Source organism: Microtus oregoni, unplaced genomic scaffold (genome assembly GCF_018167655.1).
Source record: "Microtus oregoni isolate MIOR12 unplaced genomic scaffold, Mior012 000034F_ref0000314, whole genome shotgun sequence".
Classification (NCBI taxonomy): Eukaryota; Metazoa; Chordata; class Mammalia; order Rodentia; family Cricetidae; genus Microtus; species Microtus oregoni.
The window spans coordinates 13,585,147-13,610,351 of record NW_024543093.1 but is presented as its reverse complement, the minus strand read 5'-3'; the positions used below and the strand labels follow the sequence as shown (position 1 = coordinate 13,610,351).

The 25,205-nt window shown below is 38.9% G+C and overlaps 1 protein-coding gene across 4 annotated transcripts in view; it reads right to left on the bottom strand.

The window, feature by feature from the left end:
• LOC121432366 (zinc finger protein 709-like) overlaps positions 1 to 25,205 on the bottom strand; it is an 87,559-nt gene that overhangs the window by 46,623 nt on the left and 15,731 nt on the right. For 3 of the 4 annotated variants that reach the window (XM_041630285.1, XM_041630286.1, XM_041630284.1), the window contains 3 exons: positions 24,512 to 24,638; positions 23,883 to 23,940; positions 22,310 to 22,442 (listed from right to left, as the gene is read on the bottom strand). In XM_041630285.1, coding sequence (XP_041486219.1) covers positions 22,310 to 22,442; positions 23,883 to 23,940; positions 24,512 to 24,545 — 225 coding nt within the window. In that variant the 5' untranslated portion in view covers positions 24,546 to 24,638. Of the gene's footprint in view, positions 1 to 22,309; positions 22,443 to 23,882; positions 23,941 to 24,511; positions 24,639 to 25,205 lie in introns of those variants that run through there. The other variant, XM_041630290.1, reaches the window with a different exon arrangement.

Sequence of the window (25,205 nt, the reverse complement as noted above, 5' to 3'; positions counted from 1 at the left end):
AATCCATGGTGATCTGATAAGACACAGGTGGTTACTAATATTTTTTGTAACTGTGTAAGTTAGCTTTGTTACCGAGTATGTGGTCAATTTTCGAGTAGGTTCCATGAGCTGCAGAGAAGAAGGTATATTCTTTCCTCTTTGGGTGGAATAATCTATAGATGTCTGTTAAGTCCATTTGCTTCATTACCTCCATTAATTCTCTAATTTCTCTGTTAGGTTTCTGTCTGATTGACCTGTCCATTGGTGAGAGAGGAGTGTTGAAGTCTCCTACTATTAGTGTGTGCGGTTTGATGGCTGCCTTGAGTTTTAGTAATGTTTCTTTTACGTACGTGGGTGCTTTTATATTAGGGGCATAGATATTCAGGATTGAGACTTCTTCCTGATGAATTGTTCCTGTTATGAGTATAAAATGTCCCTCTCCATCTCTTCTGATTGATTTAAGTTTGAAGTCAACTTTGTTAGAAATTAGTATGGCCACACCTGCTTGTTTCTTAGGTCCATTTGCTTGATAAGCCTTTTCCCAGCCTTTTACTCTGAGTAGGTGCCTGTCTTTGTGGTTGAGGTGTCTTTCTTGTAAACAGCAGAATGTTGGATCCTGTTTTTGTACCCAATCTCTTAGCCTGTGCCTTTTAATAGGTGAGTTGAGTCCATTGACATTAAGTGATATTAATGACCAGTGGTTGTTAACTCCGGTCACTTTTTTAGTAGTAGGGTTTGTGTGTTTTCCTTCTTTGATTTGCGCTGGTGAAAGGTCTCTAGATGTCTGCGTTATTGTGGTCATTGTTGGACTCCTTGGTTAGTGATTTTCCTTCTATTATTTTCTGTAAGGCTGGATTTGTGGCTACGTATTGTTTAAATTTGTTTTTATCCTGGAAAATTTTGTTTTCTCCATATTTAGTGAACGAAAGTTTGGCTGGATATAGTAGTCTGGGCATGCATCCGTGGTCTCTTAGTTTTTGGAGTACATCTATCCAGGACCTTCTGGCTTTCATGGTTTCCATAGAGAAGTCAGGTGTAAGTCTGATATGTTTACCTTTATGAGTAACTTGGTCTTTTTCCTTTGCGGCTCTTAATATTCTTTCTTTATTCTGTATATTTTGTGTTTTGATTATTATATGGCGAGGGGATGTTTTCTTTTGATCCAGCCTATTTGGTGTTCTGTATGCTTCTTGAACCTTCATAGGTACATCTGTCTTCAGGTTGGGAAAGTTTTCTTCTATAATTTTATTAAGTATATTTTCTGTACCGTTGAGCTGCACTTCTTCTCCTTCTTCTACTCCAATTATTCTTAGGTTTGGGCTTTTTATTGTGTCCCATATTTCCTGAATGTTTTGTGATGAGTGTTTGTTGGCCTTGCTGTTTTCTTTGATCAGAGCGTTTATTTTCTCTATGTTATCCTCAGAATCTGAGATTCTTTCTTCTATCTCTTGTATTCTGCTGGTTATGCTTGATTCTGTAGTCTCTATTCGTTTACCTAGATTTTCCATGTCCAGACGGCCCTCTGTTTGTGTTTTCTTCTTTGCCTCCATTTCAGTTTTCAAGTCATGAACTGTTTCCATTATCTGCTTGATTGTTTTTCCTTGGTTTTCTAGGGTATCATTCACTGATTTACTCAATTCCTCGAACTTTCTGTTATACTTCTCATCCATTTCTATAAGGGCGTTTTTTATATGCTGTTTAAGGGTGTCAATCACTTTCATGAAGTCAGTTTTTTCTACTTCTTCTTGATTAAGGTGTTCATGTCCTCCTGTTGTGAGGTCACTGGCTTCTGGTGGTTTCGTGTTGTTTTTCAGATTGTTGGGAGAATTCCTGCATTGGCATCTGCCCATCTCTTCCTCCCAATACTCCCCTTTGGATTTTCTTTTACAGGATCAGGTCTTCTTGCCCACTGATGTACCTTCCCAGTGATGTCACTGCCCAGAGATGTTTCTCCACAATATTTCACTTGGGGCCCAGATCGAAACTCCACGCTGCTTGGTTAGCTCGCGAACAAAGGGCCCACCCTGCTCGCTGCGGGCAGGCTATGGGAACAAAGGAGCTACCGGCCACCCCTTTGTCCTCCCGGTTCGGGTTTTGTCCCAGCGCCCTAGCAGGCTGAGCAGGGAGGCGCTATGCCCCAAAGAAGCAGGAATGCACTTCTTGACTGAGTGCGGGAAAACAGAATTACCCGGAAGCAATGGTCCACGAAGGATCGCGGGTGAGGCACGGGAACAGATCTTGAACGGGAGACAGAGACCTTACTTTGCCCAGGTCAAGAAGATAACCCACAGTATCAAGTGTCAATGTATTCTCAGTCTTCAGGGCCACACACTGTGCTGTAAAGGAAGCCTCAAACAGGAACGTTTCCTAGTGATGAGGGACAGATACCAAATATGTTAACCCAGGGAGCATCCTATAAGTTCCTTCTACCATGAAATCGCTCCTTCAGCACTTTAACATTCATAAGATGGGCAAGGGCTTCTGCAATCATATTAAAGTTTTAACCAATGTAAACTATCAAATTCGCAAATACTTCTCTAGGGCTCTATTTTCTAAAGTGTGTCATTAAACATGATTGGTTTGCATTGCAATGAGAATCTGAAAAAAAATCTAAACAAACAAACATAGATAGCACTATAAACCAAATGGACATAATAGACATCTTCTGAACAATCCACTCAAACTGAAAAGAATATATATTCTTCTCAGTCGCCCATGTTTTTATAAAATCAACCACATATTAAGACTTAAATCACAACAAATATAAAGAAATTGTAGTAACAATCAACATTCTATCTGACCACAAAGGGTTAAATCTGGATATCTTCAGAAATAGAAACTATAGAAAGTAAATAAACTCATTGAAATTAAACAGCACACTACTGAGTAATAATAAGAATTAAAAAACTAAAAAACTAAAATTGCATGAAATAAAAATAGTATACATATATAATATATGTGTGTGTATATACACACACATGTTCATAAATATATATTAGTGCTAATAACTGAACTAAAAACCCATGGAAGGCAATGGACATATTCCTACGAAGAATGTTTATAGAATTAAGTACCTACACCAAAACATTTGAGATATCTCAAATTAATAGTTAATAATGGACCTGAGGCCTAAGAAAAACAAGCACAAGTAACACCTGAAAGTGACAGATTGGAAGGCATGATAAGAATCAAGGCTGAAAGCCAGGCGATGGTGGCGCACGCCTTTAATCCCAGCACTCGGAGGCAGAGACAGGCGGATCTCTGTGAGTTCGAGACCAGCCTGGTCTACAGAGCTAGTTCCAGGACAGGCTCCAAAGCCACAGAGAATCCCTGTCACGAAAAACCAAAAAAAAAAAAAAAAAAAAAAAAAAAAAAGAATCAAGGCTGAAATTAGTGACATAGGAACCACAACAATACCAAAATCAGTACAAAGAATCAGTAAAATGATGATTTCGGTCTTTGAAATCATCAACAAGGCTGACAAATTGAACTGCTTACATTTTTTTTTTTTGTGATATTGGTTTTTGGATTTTTCTAGACAGGGTCTCTCTGTGTAGCACCGGTTGTTCTAAAACTCACTCTGTAGAACAAGGTGGCTTCAAACAGTGATCTGCCTTTGTCTCCCAAGTGCTGGGATTATTGGCATGAGCCATGGCTGTCCAGCTGAACTGCTGAGGTTTTTTTCTTTTGTTTACTTGATACAACCTAGAGTCGTCTGGGAAGGGGAAACCTCAATTGAGAAATTTCTTTCAAAAGATTTGCTTGCATGTAAATATATGTGTCATATTTGTTATTAATGGTTAATATGGGAGTTCCCAGTCCATTGTGGGGAGTGCCATCTGTGAGGAGGTGGTCATGGTAGGTATAGAAAAAGTAAATAAACATTAATCTCACAGCAAGCCAGTACAAAGCATTCATTTATTAACTTGGCTTCAGTTTTGGCTTACAGGTTCTGCTTTGAGTTCTTACTTTCCTTTCTGCTGTCTTACTTTTCTTTATGATGGACTATATAAGTTGTAATTGAAATAAACAAAAACAAAAATAAATATGAAAATGACAAATTTGGGACTCAAATCTTATCTCAGAGATGAGGCTCATCTGCAGAATGCAAGATATAAAAGAAAGAATCTTATCCATTGAAGACATAATAGAATAAATTGATATTCAGGTCAAAGAAAATGTTAAATCTAAACTCTCTTGGCATAGAACATCCATGGGACCATACGGAAAACCAGGATAATAAGAGAAAAATCAAGGTCAAAGGCACAGAAATGATTTTAAGATACTCAAAGATGAATTTCTACCATAAAGAAAGATGCATTTTATCTAAATATTGTGAATTAAAACTGGATATTGTCAAAACCAGAAACAAGACAAAGTTTACAATTTGGTTACACCATGCCTTCTAGTCATTTTGAGTGAGATTTTTTCATTTTCTTTCAGGCATGCTGCCAAGTTACAAGTGTGAGCTCTCTACGATATTCATGTAGGCACTTTCTGCTATGAATGTACCTCATTTTCAGTTGTCTATGATATGTCACCATAATAGTTTTTGTTCCAGTGCTGGCTCAAGGAAGGTGTCAGACACCCTGAATTTGAGGCAACAAGCACTTGGAAGACCCAACTCGGTTTCAAGAACAGCAAACACTCTTGACTACAAAATTGTATCTCTGAACCATAGACAACATTTTGCGATGAATTCTTTTCTTATTCTTGGCTATTCTGACTTGTGAAAGATGAACTGATAAATAGATCTGAGCAATGAACTGTGGCCTCATCTCTAATCCTTGAGTTTTCTTTTCCATTCCTATACCAAGTTCCTGTGCACAAACCCATTTGTAGCTGTCTCCTACATTAAAGTCCTAGTTTACCCAATATGGCATGAGTTTAGAATGTACAGAGCAAACGGAAAGGCAGGATTTTTGTGGAAAAGCAGGTGGCGAGTACTGAGTAGCACTGAATAGATTTGAATTGTCGGAAGACCAGCTTCCTTAAGTTTTTGGCAATAAGGGTTCATACCAGAATTTCTTTAAAGTGTTTTGTTAGATAATGCAGAGAAGACAGAGTGAGAACAGTTCATCACTGAGAGACCTTTATAATAAAAGGAAAAAAACTGTCCAAAGTGAGCATAGTCATAGGCTGCTACCCATGTTGCTTCTTCAGATTTTGTGGTACAGAAAGAGGCAATGTCAAATCCAAGTTTGTGTGGCTGTGTGTTCAGAGGGCAACAGGCTTCTTTGTTGGGACAACTAGAATCATCAGATGTACAGAATGGTGACTGTACATTGGGCTTCTGGATTCCTGAGTAGGAACACTGGAATATTAGCTACTTTGGGGATATGCAGAGACCGCAACAGAAAGTTCCCTCGGTCTTATTTGGCCCAGGGGATAGAGTCTGGAACAGCAATGGCCATCCTCAATTACACCTGAAGCGTGCACCCCACAGGCAGCCTTGACGCCCAGGTTCCCTACTTTTCTGCCTCACGAAACTTCTTTCTTACAATTTTCAACACTCTTGGGTGAGTACTTGCCATAAAACTGCACCTATACAGATTTTAAAGATCTGGCAAGTTGAGGATGCTGACTGAGTCCATACTGTGCTATCAAGGGACTTCTCCACTATGGGCAACCTACTAGTAGATATCCTCCTGGAAAAAGCGACTCTCAATGCCCCCATAGCCATCAGTGCCAATATCTCTTTAGCTACACTGACCTTACCCTCCTTTAAATTTTGAGACAGTGTTTCTCTGTGTGATCATGGCTGTCCTATAATTAGCTCTGTACTCTGGAGTGGTTTCAAAATCAGATATTTTCCAGTGTCTGCCTCCAAGTGTTGGGATTAAAGGTGTGGACAATGCTGTACTGCTAGGGGTGACCTTCTTAACGACCAAACACTTTCTTTTCAAATTTTTGACTGACATGATCAAACTGTCAACTTTACAGATAAAGCTCAATACTATAGGAACACTCTATACTCCAAGCGTTAACAAATGATGAGCCATTGGACATAAACTTAAATATTATTGAAATTAATAATATAATTGGGCATTATAGCAATCTACATACAGTTTACAAGAACAATAAAGAGTACACATTCTTCCGAGAAGGGCAGTTCATCTTTCTTGAAAACTGACCATATATTAGGTCCCAACGTAGGTGTTAACAAATAAAGAAACACAGAAATAATTTTCATCCTATTTGATCACAATGGTGTACAGGTGAGTATCTTTAGCAGAAGACAAGAGAATATATACAGACTCAGGGAAACTAAGCACCACACTTCTGAATGACTCTTGAGAAAGAAAACATTCAAAGGACATCTAGAAATCCGACAATCTGTATCTCAGTAAACAACATAGCATCATGTTGCTGGGCCCTAACATCTTTCTCAGGGGACTAGGTAAAAAGGCACACTGTCAATGTCTCAGATGCTGGGAGTCTGGTAGAAGGCATGCAGCAGACTCATTTATTTAACAACCAGGAAAAAGTTACATACTCTTCCAGCACAAAGGTGTTCTCGTCCATTGGCAGTCGTCATCACTTGGTCATCGCTCATTGACTAGGCACAATCAGTACCTCTGAAAATGCCAGGAAGACTCCTTTTAGGCATGCTAGCCTTTAACTTCCTACATATACACCCATTTTATTTATTACTTGGGGGCTCCCAGGAACACAAGTTCTTTGCTCATGCCTTGTGGACCTGGCCACAAAAAGGCTCAGCAAGTGGACTGTGCCTGTCTTAGGCTGACCTGCCAAACAAGCTCTTACTTGTCATTGACTACTATCCCTTGAAGAGCATTCATTACTGGAGAGAGTCCAGGTTTGGGGGACTAGAGAGTAGCTTTTTGAAGTACACATAACCAGGCATGAATAACGTCCTGTGGAGGGCAGGAAGAAGGATGGCTAAGAATTATCAAAACCTGAAAAGTCACCTTAGTTGCTGTCTGCTGATGTTGAATCTACTGCATGAGACATATAAAGAGATTAAAGATTAACACCTTACCAATTAAGGCATATGTGAATATCCATGAGGGATCCAATAGTCCTTTTATATTATGCCAAACTTTTTTTTAAAAAAATGAGTAATCAAAGGCCATAACCTCGGCCCTTAATAAACCAGAGAGAGCAAGAAAGAGGAATACATACATTATCCATCTTGGGTTATTCCCTCCTTTGTGAAAGTATGCTGATTCATGCCTGAGTTTACATCTCTTACTGGAACCTATATTGGCTTTGTGGCAGGCTGAGGAAAAACACAAGCATTCCCTTCTCCCATGGCTTAGCAGGGAGGTGGCATCTGCCAGTAGAAGCAGATAGGATCTCTCCACCTGAACAGGGGCATTGGTGTGATCCTTCACAGGGATACACAGTGCTTGTTTTCTGGCCTGAGCCCCTTGCCGTAAAAACTAAGAAAGTTCATATGGAAAAGGCCATATGAGGATCTCTCATATCCTCTGGTGAGAGAGTCCTAGAGAATAGCTTATTAAGAGCTCTGTTGGTCCTCTCCACAATGGCTTATCCATTGCAGGTGATGGCAGTGGTATGGGAAAACTTCCAAGAGCTTAGAAAGTCATTGAATTATTGAGAGACACAGTCAGGGCCATCATGGACCTCAAGGTTATCAAAGAAAACTCTATCATCAGTAGTTAGGACAACATCCATATTCTCCACGATGTCTCTGCCCCAGAGGTTTCTAGGTACCACAGAAATGATAAGGTGAATGGCTTCCTTCTTGCCATCAAGGTCTCTCCAATAGATGGGATTGATTGGTGGAAACTTTTGAATCTTGTTGGCTTCCTACACCACTAAAGGGAGGCACAGGTCTAAATTTCCAATGGGGGAAGTGGAGTGCTTCCATTTGTTTATATGGTGACATTACACTCATGTTCACCAAGTCTGTGAGAGCTTTTTCAAAAAAATAAACAGTTAACATTGGGTATCATGGAAAAATGAGCAATGTCCAGTTGATTTTTAGATTACCAGAGCCTCCTCTTACTGGTGCAGCTGAGGAGTACCCTGCCTAGAGTTTAAAGGGGTAGGTACTCCAGCAGATTGTGATGTGCAATCCTTTGCCCAATGAAATCTGTTATTGCATCTGGTGCATCATGTGCTAGGTTTTGCCCTGGGACAGTCATTCCATAGATGGCCTGGTTTGCTGCATCCCCAGCAAGATCTATCTACTTGAAGAGCATTGAATGTGTTGTGGACACGCTGCCTGTCTTCAAGAAGGGCATCCAGGGAAGTTGTATGGACAGCCATGGGATCACTACTGGGGTCAAGATCTCTTGTGGCCAATACCCACTTGTGAAAGTCCTTATTGCAGACCACTGTGATTGCATTATGGGCTGGACATTCCCAAACCATGACTGATGGATGGGATGAAAAAGGTTTCTCATCCACTGAGCATGTCAAGGGTCATTAGAACATTAAGAACTTGAGCTTTCTCTCGATCCTTGTAAGCTGATTTTAAGCTAAGAAACATGATTAGTCTCTTCACAGTGTTGAAAGGAGCGGAGCAGCGGCTGCGTCCCTGCCACCCTGGCTCATGGCCGCCTGGCTAGCTTATGCCCCAAAATAATTACACGGAAACTGTATTCTTTTGAACACCAACTCTTATTGGCTAGCTCTTACATATTGATCTATCCCATTTCTAATATTCTGTGTAACACCACGAGCTGGCTTACCAGGAAAGATCTTAACCTGCATCTGTCTGGAGTGGGAGAATCATGGTGACTGACTGACTTGGCTTTCTTTCTCCCAGAATTCTTTTCTGTCTACTCTGCCTACCTAATTTTCTGTCCTATTAAAGGGCTAAGGCAGTTTCTTTATTTAACCAATGAAATCAACACAAAACAGAAGACTCCCACATCAGCTCAGCATTAAGAACAGTATAGCACCCACAGTAAATCTGCAGTTGATTGTCCATTGAGTGATGACCTGTCCATTAGTCATGGATTGGCCTTCAAGCCTGTTACCAACAGGTTTCTAACTTGGCCTTCAGAGCTCTTACCATATGTAGGCTGTGGGACCCTTCAGCATACTTCTGCAATCTTATTCAAAAGACAGGGAAACATTTATTGATTTTTTTTCACGTTCAATGAGAAAGTAGGGTGGAGAGTAGACCTGTGCCCCACTAGGGAAATGTTAATCAAACACATGGTTTGAGGACAAAGCTGTAAAGAAGCTTCATCCATGTCTATCTTGTCCTTAAGAATAATTCTATTACAAACTGACCATGAGTTTAACATTTGAGTCACACAAGGTGAATTTATGCCATGTAAGAGTATCTCTTCCTGCTGGCATAACTGGATATCACCATATAGAAAAATGAAAATAGACCCATATCTGTCTCCATACACAAAACTCAAGTCCAAATGGATCAAAGACCTCGACATAATGCCAGCCACAATGAATCTTATAGAAGAGAAAGGGAGAAGTACACTTGAAGGCATTGGCACAGGGAACCACTTCCTAAATAGAACCCCAGCAGCACCGCCTCTGAAACAATTAATAAATGGGACTTCCTCAAACTTAAAAGCTTCTGTAAAGCAAAGGACATGGTCAACAAGACAAAATGACAGCCTACAGAATGGGAAATGGTCTTCACCAACCCCACATCAGACAGAGGTCTGATCTCCAAAATATACAAAGGACTCAAGAAATTGGATACCAAAAGATCACATAATCCAATAAAATTGGAGTACAGACCTAAAAAGAGAACTCTCAATAGAGGAATCTAAAATGGCTGAAAGACACTTAAGGAAATGTTCAACATCACTATTCATCAGAGAAATGCAAATCAAAAGAACTCTGAGATTCCATCTTACACATGCAAGAATGGCAAAGATCACATTCACTGATGACAACTTATGCTGGAGAAGTCATGGGGAAAAGGGAACACTTCTGCATTGCTGGTGAGAATGCAAGCTGGTACACCCGCTTTGGATGTCAGTGTCACGATTTCTCAGAAAAAGAGGAAACAACCTTAATCAAGATGCAATAATACAACTTTTGGCTATATACGCAAAGGGTGCTCAATTGTGCCAGAAGGACATGTGCTCAACTATGCTCATAGCAGCTTTGTTTATCATACCCCAAACCTGGAAACAACATAAATGCCCCTCAATCGAAGAATGGATAAGAAAAATGTGGTACATTTACACAATGGAATACTACATAGCAGAAAAAAATGACAGCTTGAATTTTGCAGGCAAATGGATGGAGCTAGAAAACATTATTTTGAGTGAGGTAACCCAGACACAGAAATACAATTATCACATGTAATCACTCATAGGTGGTTTTTAAACATAAAGCAAAGAAAGCCCGCCTACATACCACAATCCCAGAGAACTTACACAATAACGCAGACACTAAGAGAGACTTACATAGATCTAATCTACATGAGAAGTAGAAAGTATAAAAAGACAAGATCTCCTGAGTAAATCAGGAGCATGGGGACTTAGGAGGAGGATTGAAGGGAGGAGGGGAAAGGCAGGGAGGGGAGCAGAAAAAAGTAGAGCTCAATAAATGTCCATAAAAAAGTGTATTGCTTCCTTGAATCTCCTTAAATTACATGGGCACAGGCATTCAATTAGCTCTTTTAGAGCCTCTATCATTTGTCAATTCCTGTTAAGTTACTAGATATATTAAAATTGGGTTTTGAGAACCTTAGGCTGTTCTTCCCTAAACGTGAAATTCAATGTTGAGATTGGTTCTCCATTAAATTCCTCATCTGTACATGAATATATCAATGATTTTTTTATTAAGCTTTTCCAATAGTTGTATCCTGGTAGTCAAACCAAACAACTTTTAAGAGATCAACCAAGATTTATCAAAACAATATCAAGGTTATCACAATGGTAACTAGTAGTATGTTTATCCAATTTAAGTTGATTATCCCTTCATTTAGTTATTTCATTTTAAAAACATACATTACATAATCATACAGAGAAATAACTTTGTATAGTGGACTTTTACTTTGTATATTTTAACATGGGAAAACTCTCCCTTTAAAACAATTCCTACCTTTAAAATTCCCAATTTTCTCACCTAATCTATTACTTATGGTGATGAAGAAGTGAGGCTTATTCTTCTCCATAGAGCAGTAATATCTTGACAGAACTTCAAGGCAGCTACCTAGCTTTGCAGCAGCCCAACAAGGAGCTTCCTGGAAAGTCCTCAAGGACAGAAGAAAGGATAATCTAACCGAGAGTGTGGTGACTCCAGCAACACGTAGCTCTGGCTTATACCAGTGGTGCAAAGCCACAGGCAAATAGGCTTTTCACTAATTCAGACTTCTGGAGAGAAGTTGGGCACTAGATGTCACATGAATAATAAAAACCCAGAGACAATATTGAGGTTCAAACTGAAGATCAGAAAAGCAAAGCAGTCAAGCCACTAAAGAGTTTTTAACTCTATCAAGGCTCAGACAAAGGGGGTGAACCTATTCTCAACATGACTGCAGACTGCAATGCTCCCCTCCAGACCTCAGAATACAATGAGCTCCTGTCTTCCCTGCCTCACATGCCTCTCTCCATCACTCCTGTCTCCACCTCCCTAGTGCTGGGATAAATACAGCAAAAAAATACATAGTAATTCATAGACATCACAGAATAGTCAACAATATCGTCGGAGTATTTAAAATGTTCAAATATCAGTTTGAGAAAAACCAAAATGAGAAGTTTGGTATAAGAAGGAACCTTTGTAAAGTCCCTGTTCATTCGTTTTTCTGCTTACAGTTTGAGGAGAGTGAGATATAGATTCAGAGCCTTTATAAATTTAGAGTGATTTAATCGATGGATAAATGTTGTATCTGTTCTTCCTCAATCTTTTTTAGTGTTTTTTTTCATTTTACATACCATTTCCAGTGGCCACTTCCTCCTCTTTTTCCACCACCCACCTCTGCCCATCCCATTCCCCATCCACTCCTCAGAGTTTGTAAGCCTCCCTTTGGGAGAAAACAATGTCTGGTATACCAGTTTGAGTCAGGACCAAGACCGTCTCCCTATATAAATCTGAGCAAGTTGTTCCACCATAGGGTATGGGCTACAAAAGGCCAACTCATGTACCCAGGGTATGTCCTGGTCCCACTGCCATGGGTTCCCCAAACAGAACAAGACACAACTGTCACACATTCAGAAGACTTTGTTTGGTCCCATGTAGTATCCCTAACTGTCAATCTTGAGTCCATGAGCTACGACTAGTTGGGCCACCTGTCTTTGTGGTTTTCTCATTGATGATCTTGTTGTCCCTTGCTCAGATGATCCCTCCTCCTCTTTGACTAATCTCCAAAAGCACAGCCCAGTGCTCCACTCTGGGTCTGTTCTTCTGCTTCCACCAGTTAGTGGATTCAGGTTCAATGATGACAATTATAGTAGTCACCAATTGGATTATAGGAGAAGGTCAGTTCAGGTACCCTCTCCAAGAAGGAGTCTTAGCTGGGATAATTTTTGTGAATTCTTGCCTATTTCCCTAACACCTGGTTTCGCTCTCACCTCATAATGGCTTGCTCTTTCAAGACAACTCTTTCATTGCTCCCTCTCTCCATTGCTCCCCCAATTCAGTCATCTCAAGTCCTCATATGGCCATCCCCCATTCCTGCCCTTTTCCCCTTCCATGCCCAGTAGTAGATCTTAGGTATTTTCCTTTCCTGGGACCCTCCATGTATATCCCTCTTATGTTTTTCTTTTAATCTAATTTCATTGGGGTTGTAAATTGTAATCTGGTTATACTTTGCCTTATGTTTAACATCCACATAGCATTGTATCTTACTGGGTCTATGAACATAATTGAGCAAACAACTTTGTGGTATGAACGCACGTGCACCTTTTGGGTATATGCCCAAAGGTTATACTGTGGGAGTCTTGGTGTATATTGATTCCCAATTTTCTGAAAAATCACCACACAGATTTCCAAAGTGCTGTACAAGTTTGCACTCCCATCGGCAGTGGAGAAGTGATCCTCTTACTTTACATTTTCTCCAGCATGAACTGTTATCAGTGTTTATGATCTTAGCCATTCTGACAGGTGTAAGATGGTATATATAAAAGTTATTTTGATTTGCATTTCCCTGATGCCTTAGAATGTTGAATTAGTCCATAAGTGTCTTTTGGTCATTTGGAATTCTTCAGTTAAGAATTTTCTGATTAGATCTGCATTCTATATTTAATTGGATTATTTGGTATTTTGATGTCTTGTGTCTTGAGTTTTTTTACATGTTTTAGAGATCAGCCCTTTATCAGATACAGGGTTGGTGAAGACATTTTCTTATTCTGTTCACTGTCCTTTTGTCTTATTCACTATGTCCTTTGCCTTTCAGTAGCTTCTCAGTTTCAGGAGGTCTCATTTATTAATTGTTGTTCTCAGTGTCTGTGCTACTACTGTAATACTTAGGAAGGGAATTTCCTGTTTTCATGTATTCAAGGCTACTTGTGAGTGTCTCTTCTATACTGTTCAGTATAACTGAATTCATGCTGAGGTGTTTGATCCATTTGGATGTTGGTTTTGTTCATGGTGATTGAAATGGATCTACGTGCATCCCTCTACATGTTGATATCTAGTTATGCCAGCACCATTTGTTGAACACGCTTTCTTTTATCCATTGTACAATTTTTGCCTTCATGTCAAAAATCCGGTGTTCATAGTCATAGTTATATTTTATTTCTGTTTTAATAAATAAAGCTTGCCTGAAGATCAGGGTGCAAATCTAAGCTGCTAGAGACCAGAAAGTAGGGACACACACCTTCAATCCAATGACTCAAGGCCACTCTGGACTAAACAAGACTGAGTTAGTCTAAAAGATAAATAGAACTCACATAATGGTATTCCCAGCACTTTTTTTGTTCCTGTAATAAGTATCATAAATAAAAGCAACTGAGTGCAAGGAAGTATTCATTTAACTTATTGTTTCAGGTCACAAACCGTCATTGATGGAAGCCATGGCAGGAAGTATGGATTAACTGATGATTAGTTAATATTCTTATATAAGCCAGATCCACCTTTGTAGTGATGGGTTTGACCATTCTGGACTATGCCCTGCAAGATCAATTAAAAGTATCCCTCATGGACATGACCACAGGCCCATCTGTGCAATATAATTCCCAAATTAAAGCTCCTTCTTCCAAGGTGATATGACTTTGGATCAAGTTGACAATAAAAATGTATCGGTACATTATCAGAGCTAACAGATTGTGTTTTCTGAAGTCTAGAGGAAACACTGAATGCCTTTGACCTGCAATCAAAAAGACTGATGTGCCACCATGAGCCCTTGGGGGCCATTCTTAATCAAACCATAAAAAGAGTTAAAAAGTGAGGAGGGATATTAACTGCTTCTCTCACTGAGCAACATTCTATGAAAGTAAGAAGGTGAGTTTAGTTTTATCTGGAGCTCAACTGTTTCAGCCTGGATTGACAATGTGCAATGGTTTCAGTTAATATGACTCACATTCAGCCTCACAGAGATAGCCAAAACAAAAAAAAATCCTAAGTTTCTTAGGGAATTATTTAACTATCATGGACAACTCAAATGAAGATTTATTCTGCCTGATATTGGTGTTTTTTTTTTTTTTAATGAATGTGAGGTTCGTTGGTTTAGGAACTGTAAAGCCAAGTGGCCTCACTTCATTTTGTGTTTGTATATACACACACAAACATACACACCCACACATACATATACTCACATACGTATGTATGTATAAATTTTTAAATGTGTACACATTTTATGTCATGATTATAATGTAGACAGAGTTTTCGTTTCCAATAAGCCCACTCCTAAATAACCAAAGACACTTTTAAATTTTAAATTCTTGGCTTATAGCTCAGGCTTATTAGTAGCTAGCTCTTACAACCCATTTCTGTTGCACCAGTGCAGGTAGGGCCAAATCCGAGCGAAGGATATCAGGATTAATGGAACACGCACTTTGGATGTTGCAGAATTAGAAGCCTTTATTGTACATCTCCAAGGCGGATTTATACCTAACCCAGACAGGTAGGCCAACAGGATGGAGACCTTATTGCCAGATCCTCAGGTTAGGGCCAAGAAAATGTGTACTCAGGAAGCAGAGTTGTTAAGGAACTCTCAGAGCAGGAAACTTGCAAGTTTCTCAGAAACCCAGAAGAATAAGGGCAAGAAAGGTTATCTACATGTGAGGTGAGTAGGAAGGCCAGAACTCCATTAGGTTCCAACACATTTCTATTAATTTATATATTGCCATATGGTGCGTGGCTTTACCTCTCCATCTTGTCTCCTCCTTTCTTCCCAGTGTCCTAGTTTGGTTGTTATGCCTACATTTCCTACCTGGCTACCCGCCAATGAAGTTCCTATTAAACCAATCTGAGTGTAAAAGCATCACAGTTCACAGCATCTCCCATTTTTTGTCTCATCAAAAACAAAGGTTTTAACTTTAGCATAATAAGATTATATATAACAAAAAGTTATTACGTAAGAATTACATTCGCATGTCCAGTCCATTTCAATTTGACAAAATTAGAGAAAGTATTTAATTATCTATCTTTGGGAGTCTAAAGTTTTATATTTAATTTACCTTTACCATAAGAAAAATTAATTCTAATTATTAATCTTTAATTCGATTAAGATCCCAAAAGGGTGAAATTTGCCTAACAACAGGGACATTAAGCTACCTGGACAAGCATTCAAAGTTCTCCTGTAATGCTGGGGCATCCATCTTTGGCCTATAGGCTAGTATATATGACAGAAATTTTTGTGATGCAGGGCATTTTGAATGACTGTAATATCGTGGCAAAGTTTGGTAATTGCTTCTATTTGTATCCTACTGACCCAGTCTGGACAGTATATTGCCAGGAATTGAGGTAAGGGCAGTTTTTCCCCCAAAGCTTTTGGCGTAAAGAAAGTAAACTCCATACTCCTCTCTCTTATCCTTTCTCTCTCTCTGTATTGATTAGGAAGTGTACATGTGATTCTTAGAAGACAGCTTCTAGAACTGAGACATTATTTCCACCACATAAGATCCAGGGAGACAATGTAGATAATCCCATTTACTGGGAAGAATTATGACTAGCTGATACATCTCATCCTAGTACATTCTTCCGTTACTCACAATAGAAGCGATTTTACCAATACAGCATTACTGAGTTATTACTGATATTTATACTACACACTAGATGTACTACACATTAGATGGCAAGGACAACTCCTAGTCATAATTGATTGTAAAACACTTAAGGACATAGTCACCCAGAGATGGCCAGGGCATGGCAGTCTGCTTGGGTCTGGCCCTGTCACTCTAGAAAAGTAGGTCATGTTGTTTGCAATCTTTTTGATGAGCTTCACCTCCTCATTCAGGAGTTGGTTTTCCAAGATGTCACAGAAATGAGAATCTTTGCCAGCAGAAGCAAGGGAATGAAAATAAAATAGGGTTTAGTGAAGTTTCTTCTCCTGGGCCGAGGCAGGTTTCATGGCTTCTTGAGTTTTACCTCACTCACCATGAGCAGCCATTAGAGACCATGAGTGCAAAATGTCTCTAAAACAAAAGAACCAACACTGGCCGTCTAGTATTCCCTTCTATATCTATTGTGTGGGAAGTTCGCCATTAAATGATTTAAAAATAATAAAAAATTTAGTGCAGTCAGAGTAATTACTTTTTATCTGTGATGTGTATTTCCTTTTAAACATTTGTATTTCTACCCAGTTGATATTTGATAAAGATTCTAAGTCTATATTTATTTAAGAGTGATGGAGGTGGGACTTGTATCTTATCTGTTGCTTTCATTGGTTAATTAATAAAGAAACTGCTTGGCCCTCTGATAGGGTAGAATTTAGATAGGCGGAGTAAACAGAACAGAATGCTGGGAGAAAGAAGCTGAGTCAGATAGTCACCATGATTTTCCCACTCCAGACAGACGCAGGTTAAGATCTTCCCTGGTAAGCCACCTTGTGGGCTACACAGAGTATTAGAAGTGGGTTAGATCAATATGTAAGAGCTAGCCAATAAGAGGCTGGAACTAATGGGCCAGGCAGTGTTTAAAAAGAATAGTTTCCGGGGCTGGAGAGATGGCTCAGAGGTTAAGAGTGTTGCCTGCTCTTCCAAAGGTCCTGAGTTCAATTCCCAGCAACCACATGGTGGCTCACAACCATCTGTAATGGGGTCTGGTGCCCTCTTCTGGCCTTCGGGCATACACACAGACAGAATATTGTATACATAATAAATAAATATTTTTTAAAAAAAGAATAGTTTCCATAATTATTTCGGATATAAAGCTAGCCTTGCGGACGGCAAGGGGCCAGGAACACAGCCCACCGCTCGTATTACAACATAAGATTGCAAAGCCATGTCCGATAAAAGCCCTAAAGGACATTCTTTTAGACCTTACTTCTATCATGCTTACAGATTTCCTCACTCACATGAGCATATCTTGGTCATCGTTTATAGCAGAGTAAGCAATTGCTGACCTGCAGGGCTCCAACATACCAATTAATCTGCATGCTTTCCCAGTCTCCTTGTTTGCTGTTACATTCATGTAATCCCTTTCTTCAATAAAAAAGACTGAAAAATTTAAGATTATGTCAACAAGATTAGAGAAAATATGAGAAAATAAATACTTGGAGAGAACTAAGACTGTGGGAGAGAAGATATAAGCTTTTTTTTTTCTTAGATTTTTGACAGGGTTTCTCTGTAGTGCCTGTCCTGGAACTAGCTCTTGTAGACCAGGCTGGCCTCGAACTCACAGAGATCTGTCTGCCTCTGCCTCCCAAGTACTGGAATTAAAGGTATGCACCACCACCACCCAGCAGGAGATATAACTTTTATTCGTTGATTATACTGCAGCAAAGAAAAAGGCAACTAAATCTACATAGTCCTCTCCTCAAGATACAATAGAAAAGGAAAATGAAACAAGGCTGTACAAAGTAACATTCTTATATCAAAGCTACCATTTTGGATTATATCAACATCAAACAGTTGGAATTTAATCACTTATAAAATCTCCAACAATATCTTTGAAGAATAGGACCCATGAAATATTTTCCTGAAATTAGTATGTGCTTTATTTTGCTTTTAGGTGCTGTGATAAATGCCATGACCAAAAGCAACATAGTGAAGAAATGTTAATTTGGATTACACATCCATGTCACAGTCCAACACTGAGAAAATCCATGGCAGGAAGACAAGCAGTAACCATGGAAAACTTGATTAGTGGTTCCACTGTAGACTGGATCATGAACAGATAACTTTCTTACATAGTACCGGAACAACTGCCATGTGAGAGTGGTGCCAAAAAACGTACTAGTCCCCCAGCCACCAATCAAAAGAATCCCTCAAAGACATGGATGGTCACAGGCTGTACTGACCAATACAATTTCTAAATTGAAGTTCACTCTTCAAGGGAACTTGGAATAAATTTGCAATAAAATTTATTAGTACACTATGACACCTAACATTAATTTTCTAAAGTCCATCTAATTTTCCAATACAAACTTAGTTTGTAACCATACTTTGAAACCATAGAGACAACATTGTTAATAAATTCAGTACTCATTTGCGCCACAGTGTCATTATTAGAGACTAGTCTACAGTACAGGTCTGCTCTGTAGTCCCGTGACCACCATATATTTGGTATGGGACACATGCACGTAAATTTACATTGACACTCTTTCTCGTCATCTCCCACTCTCCGTCCCTTTACTTCTCACAATATTAAAGGAACAGCATGAATTATCCCTAGAGTTGGCTCACAGAATGAGTTAGTCTCTTGATCATTTCCTGTCACACATGATCGTTTGCCTCTCTGCCTGGGATTATGCAACACAAAGGATATCAGTAGAAGTAAAGCAATGGGTCTTTCTAACATAAAGAAACCATAGGAATTAGACTGCATTCTTTTAAAATATTTATAACTGTGTGTGTGTCTTTGTGCCACTCAACATGGCTGCTGGGCAAAGAACTCTGCCATCCACAAGAACACAAGAGCTCTATCTATACTGCTGACACATCTCCACACTTATGTTCTTAGTAAGTTCATTGTTCTGTAATATCTTCATACACGAAATTCTAAGACAAAGTGAAAATTATCACTTCCACATGACTGAGAATAGACATTGCTGCCATTTTCGCACTTGGGAGGCTGAAGCAAGGGGCAACTTCAAGGCAAGCCTTAGCTAAATAGCAAGTCAATAACAAAAATCTTCAAAATTTAACTTACTATTGGTATTGAAGATATTTACTGACCTACCCATCAAACAAATGGAAATTGAGCAAGACAAAACCTGGCTAGAGATTAATTTTCAAGAGATGGAATAAGGTAATAAATCAAAAGAGTAAAAAGAGATAGCATAGAGGGATGATGAAGTTCCCAGACTAGATACATATACATGTGCACTTCCAACAAGCTACCATGGTGAGAATAATCATCAGTTAGGCAACACACAGCCTTTGCAGCTGATGTCTGGTGGTCAAATATGTATGGAAATCATTAGGAGATTGGGTGGTTTGAAAATCTATTGTGCTTAAAGCACACAGGTGATTTTCTATGTGTACTGGATGCAAAGTTGAAACTTTGTCAGTCTTGTGAGAGAAATGTCTTGTGATATCAGCACACATAATGACAACTATTGCTTGTGGAGGCACAGAACTCAGTGCTAATTAGTTTCCCCTCTCTTGTCTTGTGATATTTTTAATTTCTTCGTAGAGCATGCCGAAAAGTAACTAATAAGAACATTATGTGACAGTGTACTATCTGTAGGTGAATTACATTTGATTTTTAATTCTTTTTTTTTGTTTTTTCACTTTCCAAAGTATTATTAAGGTATAATTAACAAATTGAAATTATATATCTTAATATATGTATTTTTATAGAAAATTTTTTTTTTATTTTTCCATTCAAAAATTTACACTGCCTCCCCTCCTCCCATTCCCTTCCTGTTCCCCAACTCACCCTCCTCCCTCCCACTCCCTCCTTAATAGAGGGTAGGGTGGTCTCCCCTGTGGGAAATCCAAGGCCCTCCCCCCTCCAATAATCCTATACAATAAAGGAACTTCTGGAGGCATTATCATTCCTGTCTTCAAACTCCATTCCAGAGCTACAATAATGAAAACAGCTTGGTATTGGCATAAAAACAGAGATGCTGACCAATAGAATCGAATCGAAGACCCGGATTTTAACCCACAAACCTATGAACACCTGATTTTCGACAAAGGAGCCAAGATTATACAATGGAAGAAAAAAAATCTTCAACAAATGGTGCTGGCATAACTAGATGTCAACCTGTAGAAGAATGAAAACAGATCCGTATCTATCACCATGCACAGATCTCAAGTCCAAATGGATTAAAGACCTCAATATAAATCTGACCACACTGAACCCGACAGAAGAGAATGTGGGAAGTACACTGCAACACATGGGCACAGGAGACCGCGTCCTATGTATAACCCCAGTAGCACAGACAATAAGAGCAACAATGAATAAATGGGATCTCCTGAAACTGAGAAACTTCTGTAAAGCAAAGAACACTGTCATTAAGACAAAAAGGCATCCTACTGAATGGGAGAAGATCTTTACCAACCCCGCATCAGAAAAAGTCTGTTCTCCAAAATATATAAAGAACTCAAGAAACTAGACATTAAAATTCTAAATAACCCAATTAAAAATGGGGTATTGAAATGAACAGAGAATTCTCAACAGAAGACCTATAAACAGCCAAAATACACTTAAGGTAATTATAGAACAAAATGACAGCATTGCGCATGGTTTCTTGGTAGCAGCAATTTCTCAGGTCTGCTCTGCTTGCTAGAGGCAAGCAAGTGCTCTCACCTAAGAGAGGCTTCCTGACTAAGCTTTAGCTGCAAAACTCTGCAGCTCTTTTAAGATGTTCGGCCACGAAGCACTTAAACAGTGTTGATGAATAGCTGAATGCATGCTTTTCGGTTTTCAGCTGTTGCAGGAAGGCTGCACCACCGTTTAAAAATGCCGGCTTTCTGGGCCGTCCTGCCAGGACAAACTGATCCTTTCAGGCAGGCAGTCTTCTCTAAAGTGTGACTTCATTCATAACTGTTTTGATTACTGAGGTCACTAAAGACTTTTCCAAGATGTTTACATGCTCAAGACTTTTCTCCTGTGTGAATCTTTTCATGAATGTTCAGGTGATCGGAGAAGGTAAACTTTTTCACAATGCTTAAATGTTTAAGAATTAGTTTAATGTGAATTCTTTCATTGAGTCTTTAAGGAACTGAAATTGGTGAAGCCTTTTCTACAATGCCTAAATGAATAAGGTGTCTCTGCAGTGTGATTCCTTCCACAACTGTTACAGCTATTGAGGTTATTAAATGATTTTTCCACAATGCTTACTTACTTAAGAGTTTTTTTCCAATGTGAGTAATTTTATAGATATTCACATGACTATGTCAGAAAAACGATTTTTTCCACAATGCTTGCAGGCATAAGGTTTCTCTGCAGTGTGGCTGCTTTCATGTCTGTTACGACTACTGGGGTGGTTGAAGGCTTTTCCACAATGCTTACATACATAAGGCTTTTCTCCAGTGTGAATTATCTCATGGGTATTCAGATTACTGGAACAAAAAAAGGTTTTTCCACAATGCTTACACGCATAACGTTTCTCTGCAGTGTGGCTCCTCTCATGTCTGTTATGACTACTGCGGTTATTGAAGGCTTTTCCACAATGCTCACATGCATAAGGTTTCTCTCCAGTGTGAATTCTTTCATGAATGTTTCGATAAGAAGAACTGGTGAAATTTTTTCCACAATGCTTGCAGGCATAATGCTTTTGTCCAGTGTCACTGCTTTCATGACTGTTATGATGACTGAATTGGGTGAAGGCATTTCCGTAATGTATAGAATCATATGGCTTCTCTTCTTTGTGAGTTACTTTTTGTTTCTCAAAACATGGTGCATATTTTAATGTTTTGCTACGTTGCCTACAAATGTTTCTTTTCTCTTCAATATGACTTTTTTCATGGATGGTAAGGTCACTGGAATTAATGAAGGATTCTTCACAGAGATTACATACAAATTGTTTCACTTCTTTATGGTTTTGTTCATCATTCTGTCCCTGTGTGTATCTCATGAAGACATCCTCATTGAGTTTATCTCTAGTATAAGTTCTCTCCTGAGACTGATCTAAACACAGACTCCTACAGACTTCCTTACATTGTTGAATCTTACAGGGTTTCTCTTTAGGAGAAGTTTCAAGTACCTGAAGAGATTCTGAATAACTGATATCTTTCAAATGTTTCTTATGTGTAAAAGCTTTTTCCACAGCTCCCTTATACAGGAGTGGTTTCCCTCTAGTTTTTCCTCTGAGATACCCATGTAAGGATAAATGACCAATAATGTTTCTTACATGTAATGGAGTCTCATGAGCTCTTACTCTGGATGGCGTGTCTTTATTGATTATAATCTCAGGAATAGTTTGCTGGTTTTTATCACACTCAGTATGACATTCATATCCATGGTCTTTCTCAATCCTCTGAATTCTGCAAAAAAAAAAAAAAATGAGAAAAGCAATACTGAAACCCAGGAGAAATATTGGAGGCTGGCCTGTGTGGAACACAACAATACTATCTCAGAGGGAAGACAATAATGGTATCAATGTCAATGACAATATGTTTTGCACGAAAAGACCCTGCCATGTGTGAAGAAGTAGGGAACTGACTTTACTTCTCGAACAATTAAAAGGAGCTGTATCATAGGTTTAGATGTTAAGAACAATTCTCAATTTGTAAGTAAACCAGATATAATGACAAGGATTCATGTGAAGATTTCATAAATTTTGATACACTTGATATGAAGAATTTCTTGCATTTTCTGCATTCCACAAAATTTTTGTCAAAGGTGTTGTACAAAAACATAACTCAGACACGAAAAGATATAAAATAATTAAGAGTTATAAAAGGAGTGAACAGAAAGGAAAAAGTCCTGGTGTTTGTAGACAAAATGACAGGCACATGAAGTGGTGAACCACTGTGGCATGTCAGCATTCTAAATACTCAGCCAGTGAGAGTTAGCTAATTATCATCTATACCCATCTACGGTCATAGGAGAACAGGGTCCCTCAATTGAAAAATGACTCAATCAGATTGGCCTGGATACAACATCTGTATGAGCATTTTCACATTCCTGATTAAGGGGGGTTAATTATGTTTGGTATCTCCCATGGGCAGGAGATCAGGCTCTGTGTATGAAATGTATATGCTAGTTAGTTTTGATCTACTTGACACAAACTAGAACCCACATTTGGGAAGAAGGAACTAGACAGCAGAAAATGGCTTTATCAGATTGACATTTAGACATGTCTCTGGTAGCTTTGTCTTGATCTCTGTATGAGATGGAGTGGCCTAGTTCACTATGAGTGGTATCCCCGTAGAGATGTGGGCTAAGGTTGAGTAAGGCACGTAGCTGATTTAGGGATGAAGATCACTCCAGTAAACAGGATTTCTCCTTCACTTGTACTTCAGTGCCTGGTTCCAGATTTCTGCCATGCTTCAGTTCCTGCCTTGGCTTCCCTTTATGAAGGGACTGTGACAGGAAGGATAAAATTGTCCTCCACCACAGAGTTGGTCTTTTCTTTTTTCTTTTTAGTCACAGCAAAAGAAAGCAAACCAAGCACAGTACTGATGCTCAAAGCCTCATAAGTATGAACAGAAAGTAAAACCTTTGCATATAATGGGATGTTTTGTGTAATAATCCACTGGAAACCTTCTTCTGGGCTCAGTCTCATGTGACATATTTGTGATATTAATAGATTACATACATGAAATACACAAATATTGAATGTCACGGTTCAGTGCTCCATTCAAGGAATTTGTGCAGAATCATTTTTCACTTAGGTATATTTGGAGCATGTGGCAGGTTCTCAGTTGTCCCGTGAATCTCAAATGTATAATATAAATTATTTTCTACCGAATATAAATTACCCCATATTCCTGTTGAGATCTTTAGAGTCCTCTTCAAAATATTCTTCTAGTGCTTTTTCTAGAATAAAATCCAGAGAATACATTATAACAGTCATATTCAACATAAAAATTATTGCAACCTAGTTCTTATGATATGGGTATACACACTAAATTCACCACATTTTCACTTCAGGAACTCAGTACCAACATAACACACATAAGTAGGACATGCTGAATAGATCAAGCCACTAGTGCGGCCCAGCTGCCCAGAACCAAAATAATTACACAGAAACTGTATTAATTAAATCACTGCTTGGCCCATTAGCTCTAGATTCTGATTGGCTAACTCTTACATCTTAATTTAACACATTTAACACATTTCTTTTAATCTGTATTTCACAAGGAGGTCGTGGCCTACCACCAAAGTCTTAGCATATCTATGTCTGACAGCAGATCCATGGCGTCCCCGACTCCACCCTTTTTCTCCCAGCATTCAGTCCTGTCCGCACCGCCTAGCTAAGTAATGCCCTATCAACAGACCAAAGGTCTTCATTTATTAATGGTACTCACAGCACACAAAGGGGACGCCCACATCAAGGACACAGTTGTTCACTGACTGAATAAGCAATGGGAGCATGTAGTACTTTTACCTATGGAGATCAGGTTCAAAAATGTTTCCTTCATCACATCTCTGTAGAGCTTCTTTCGACTTGAATCCAACACAGCCCACTCCTCTGAGGTGAAGTTCACTTCCACATCCTCAATATTTACTGGAATCTAAGAGTACATATATTAATTAGAATGATTGATTTTCACTGATGGACTGAAAGGATACATAATCATCTTGTATATATGTTTCTTACAAAACTTCTAATCATTATACAAATAGGATTTACTGAAGAATATGGGATGCTATCTTGATTACTTGATGACACACTGCCTCATTTACTATTTATTAGTGTGTCATTTAATTGCAGCTTCACACTTCTTAATTTTAAAAATGAGACTCTTCAATTGCGATATGAAATAAACTGTTTCTGCCTTAAGTCACTTTCCTCAGAATAATTGGTGACAGCCAGAGGAAAAGCCTGATATAAGGTATAGCAAGGTGGAAATCCAAGCAGAGATAGAGGATGGAAAAGGTGGAGTCAAAATGATGCCATGAAGCTGCTGAAGGAGAAAGATGCCAAAACTTTCCCAGTAAACCACACCTTCATGGTGACACAGAGATTAATAGACATGGGTTAACTGAACATGTAGAGTTAACTATTAAGAAGGCTAATAGGCCAAGGAGCACATAATTAATATTAAGCCTCAGAGTGGTTATTTCATAAGCAGCTGTAG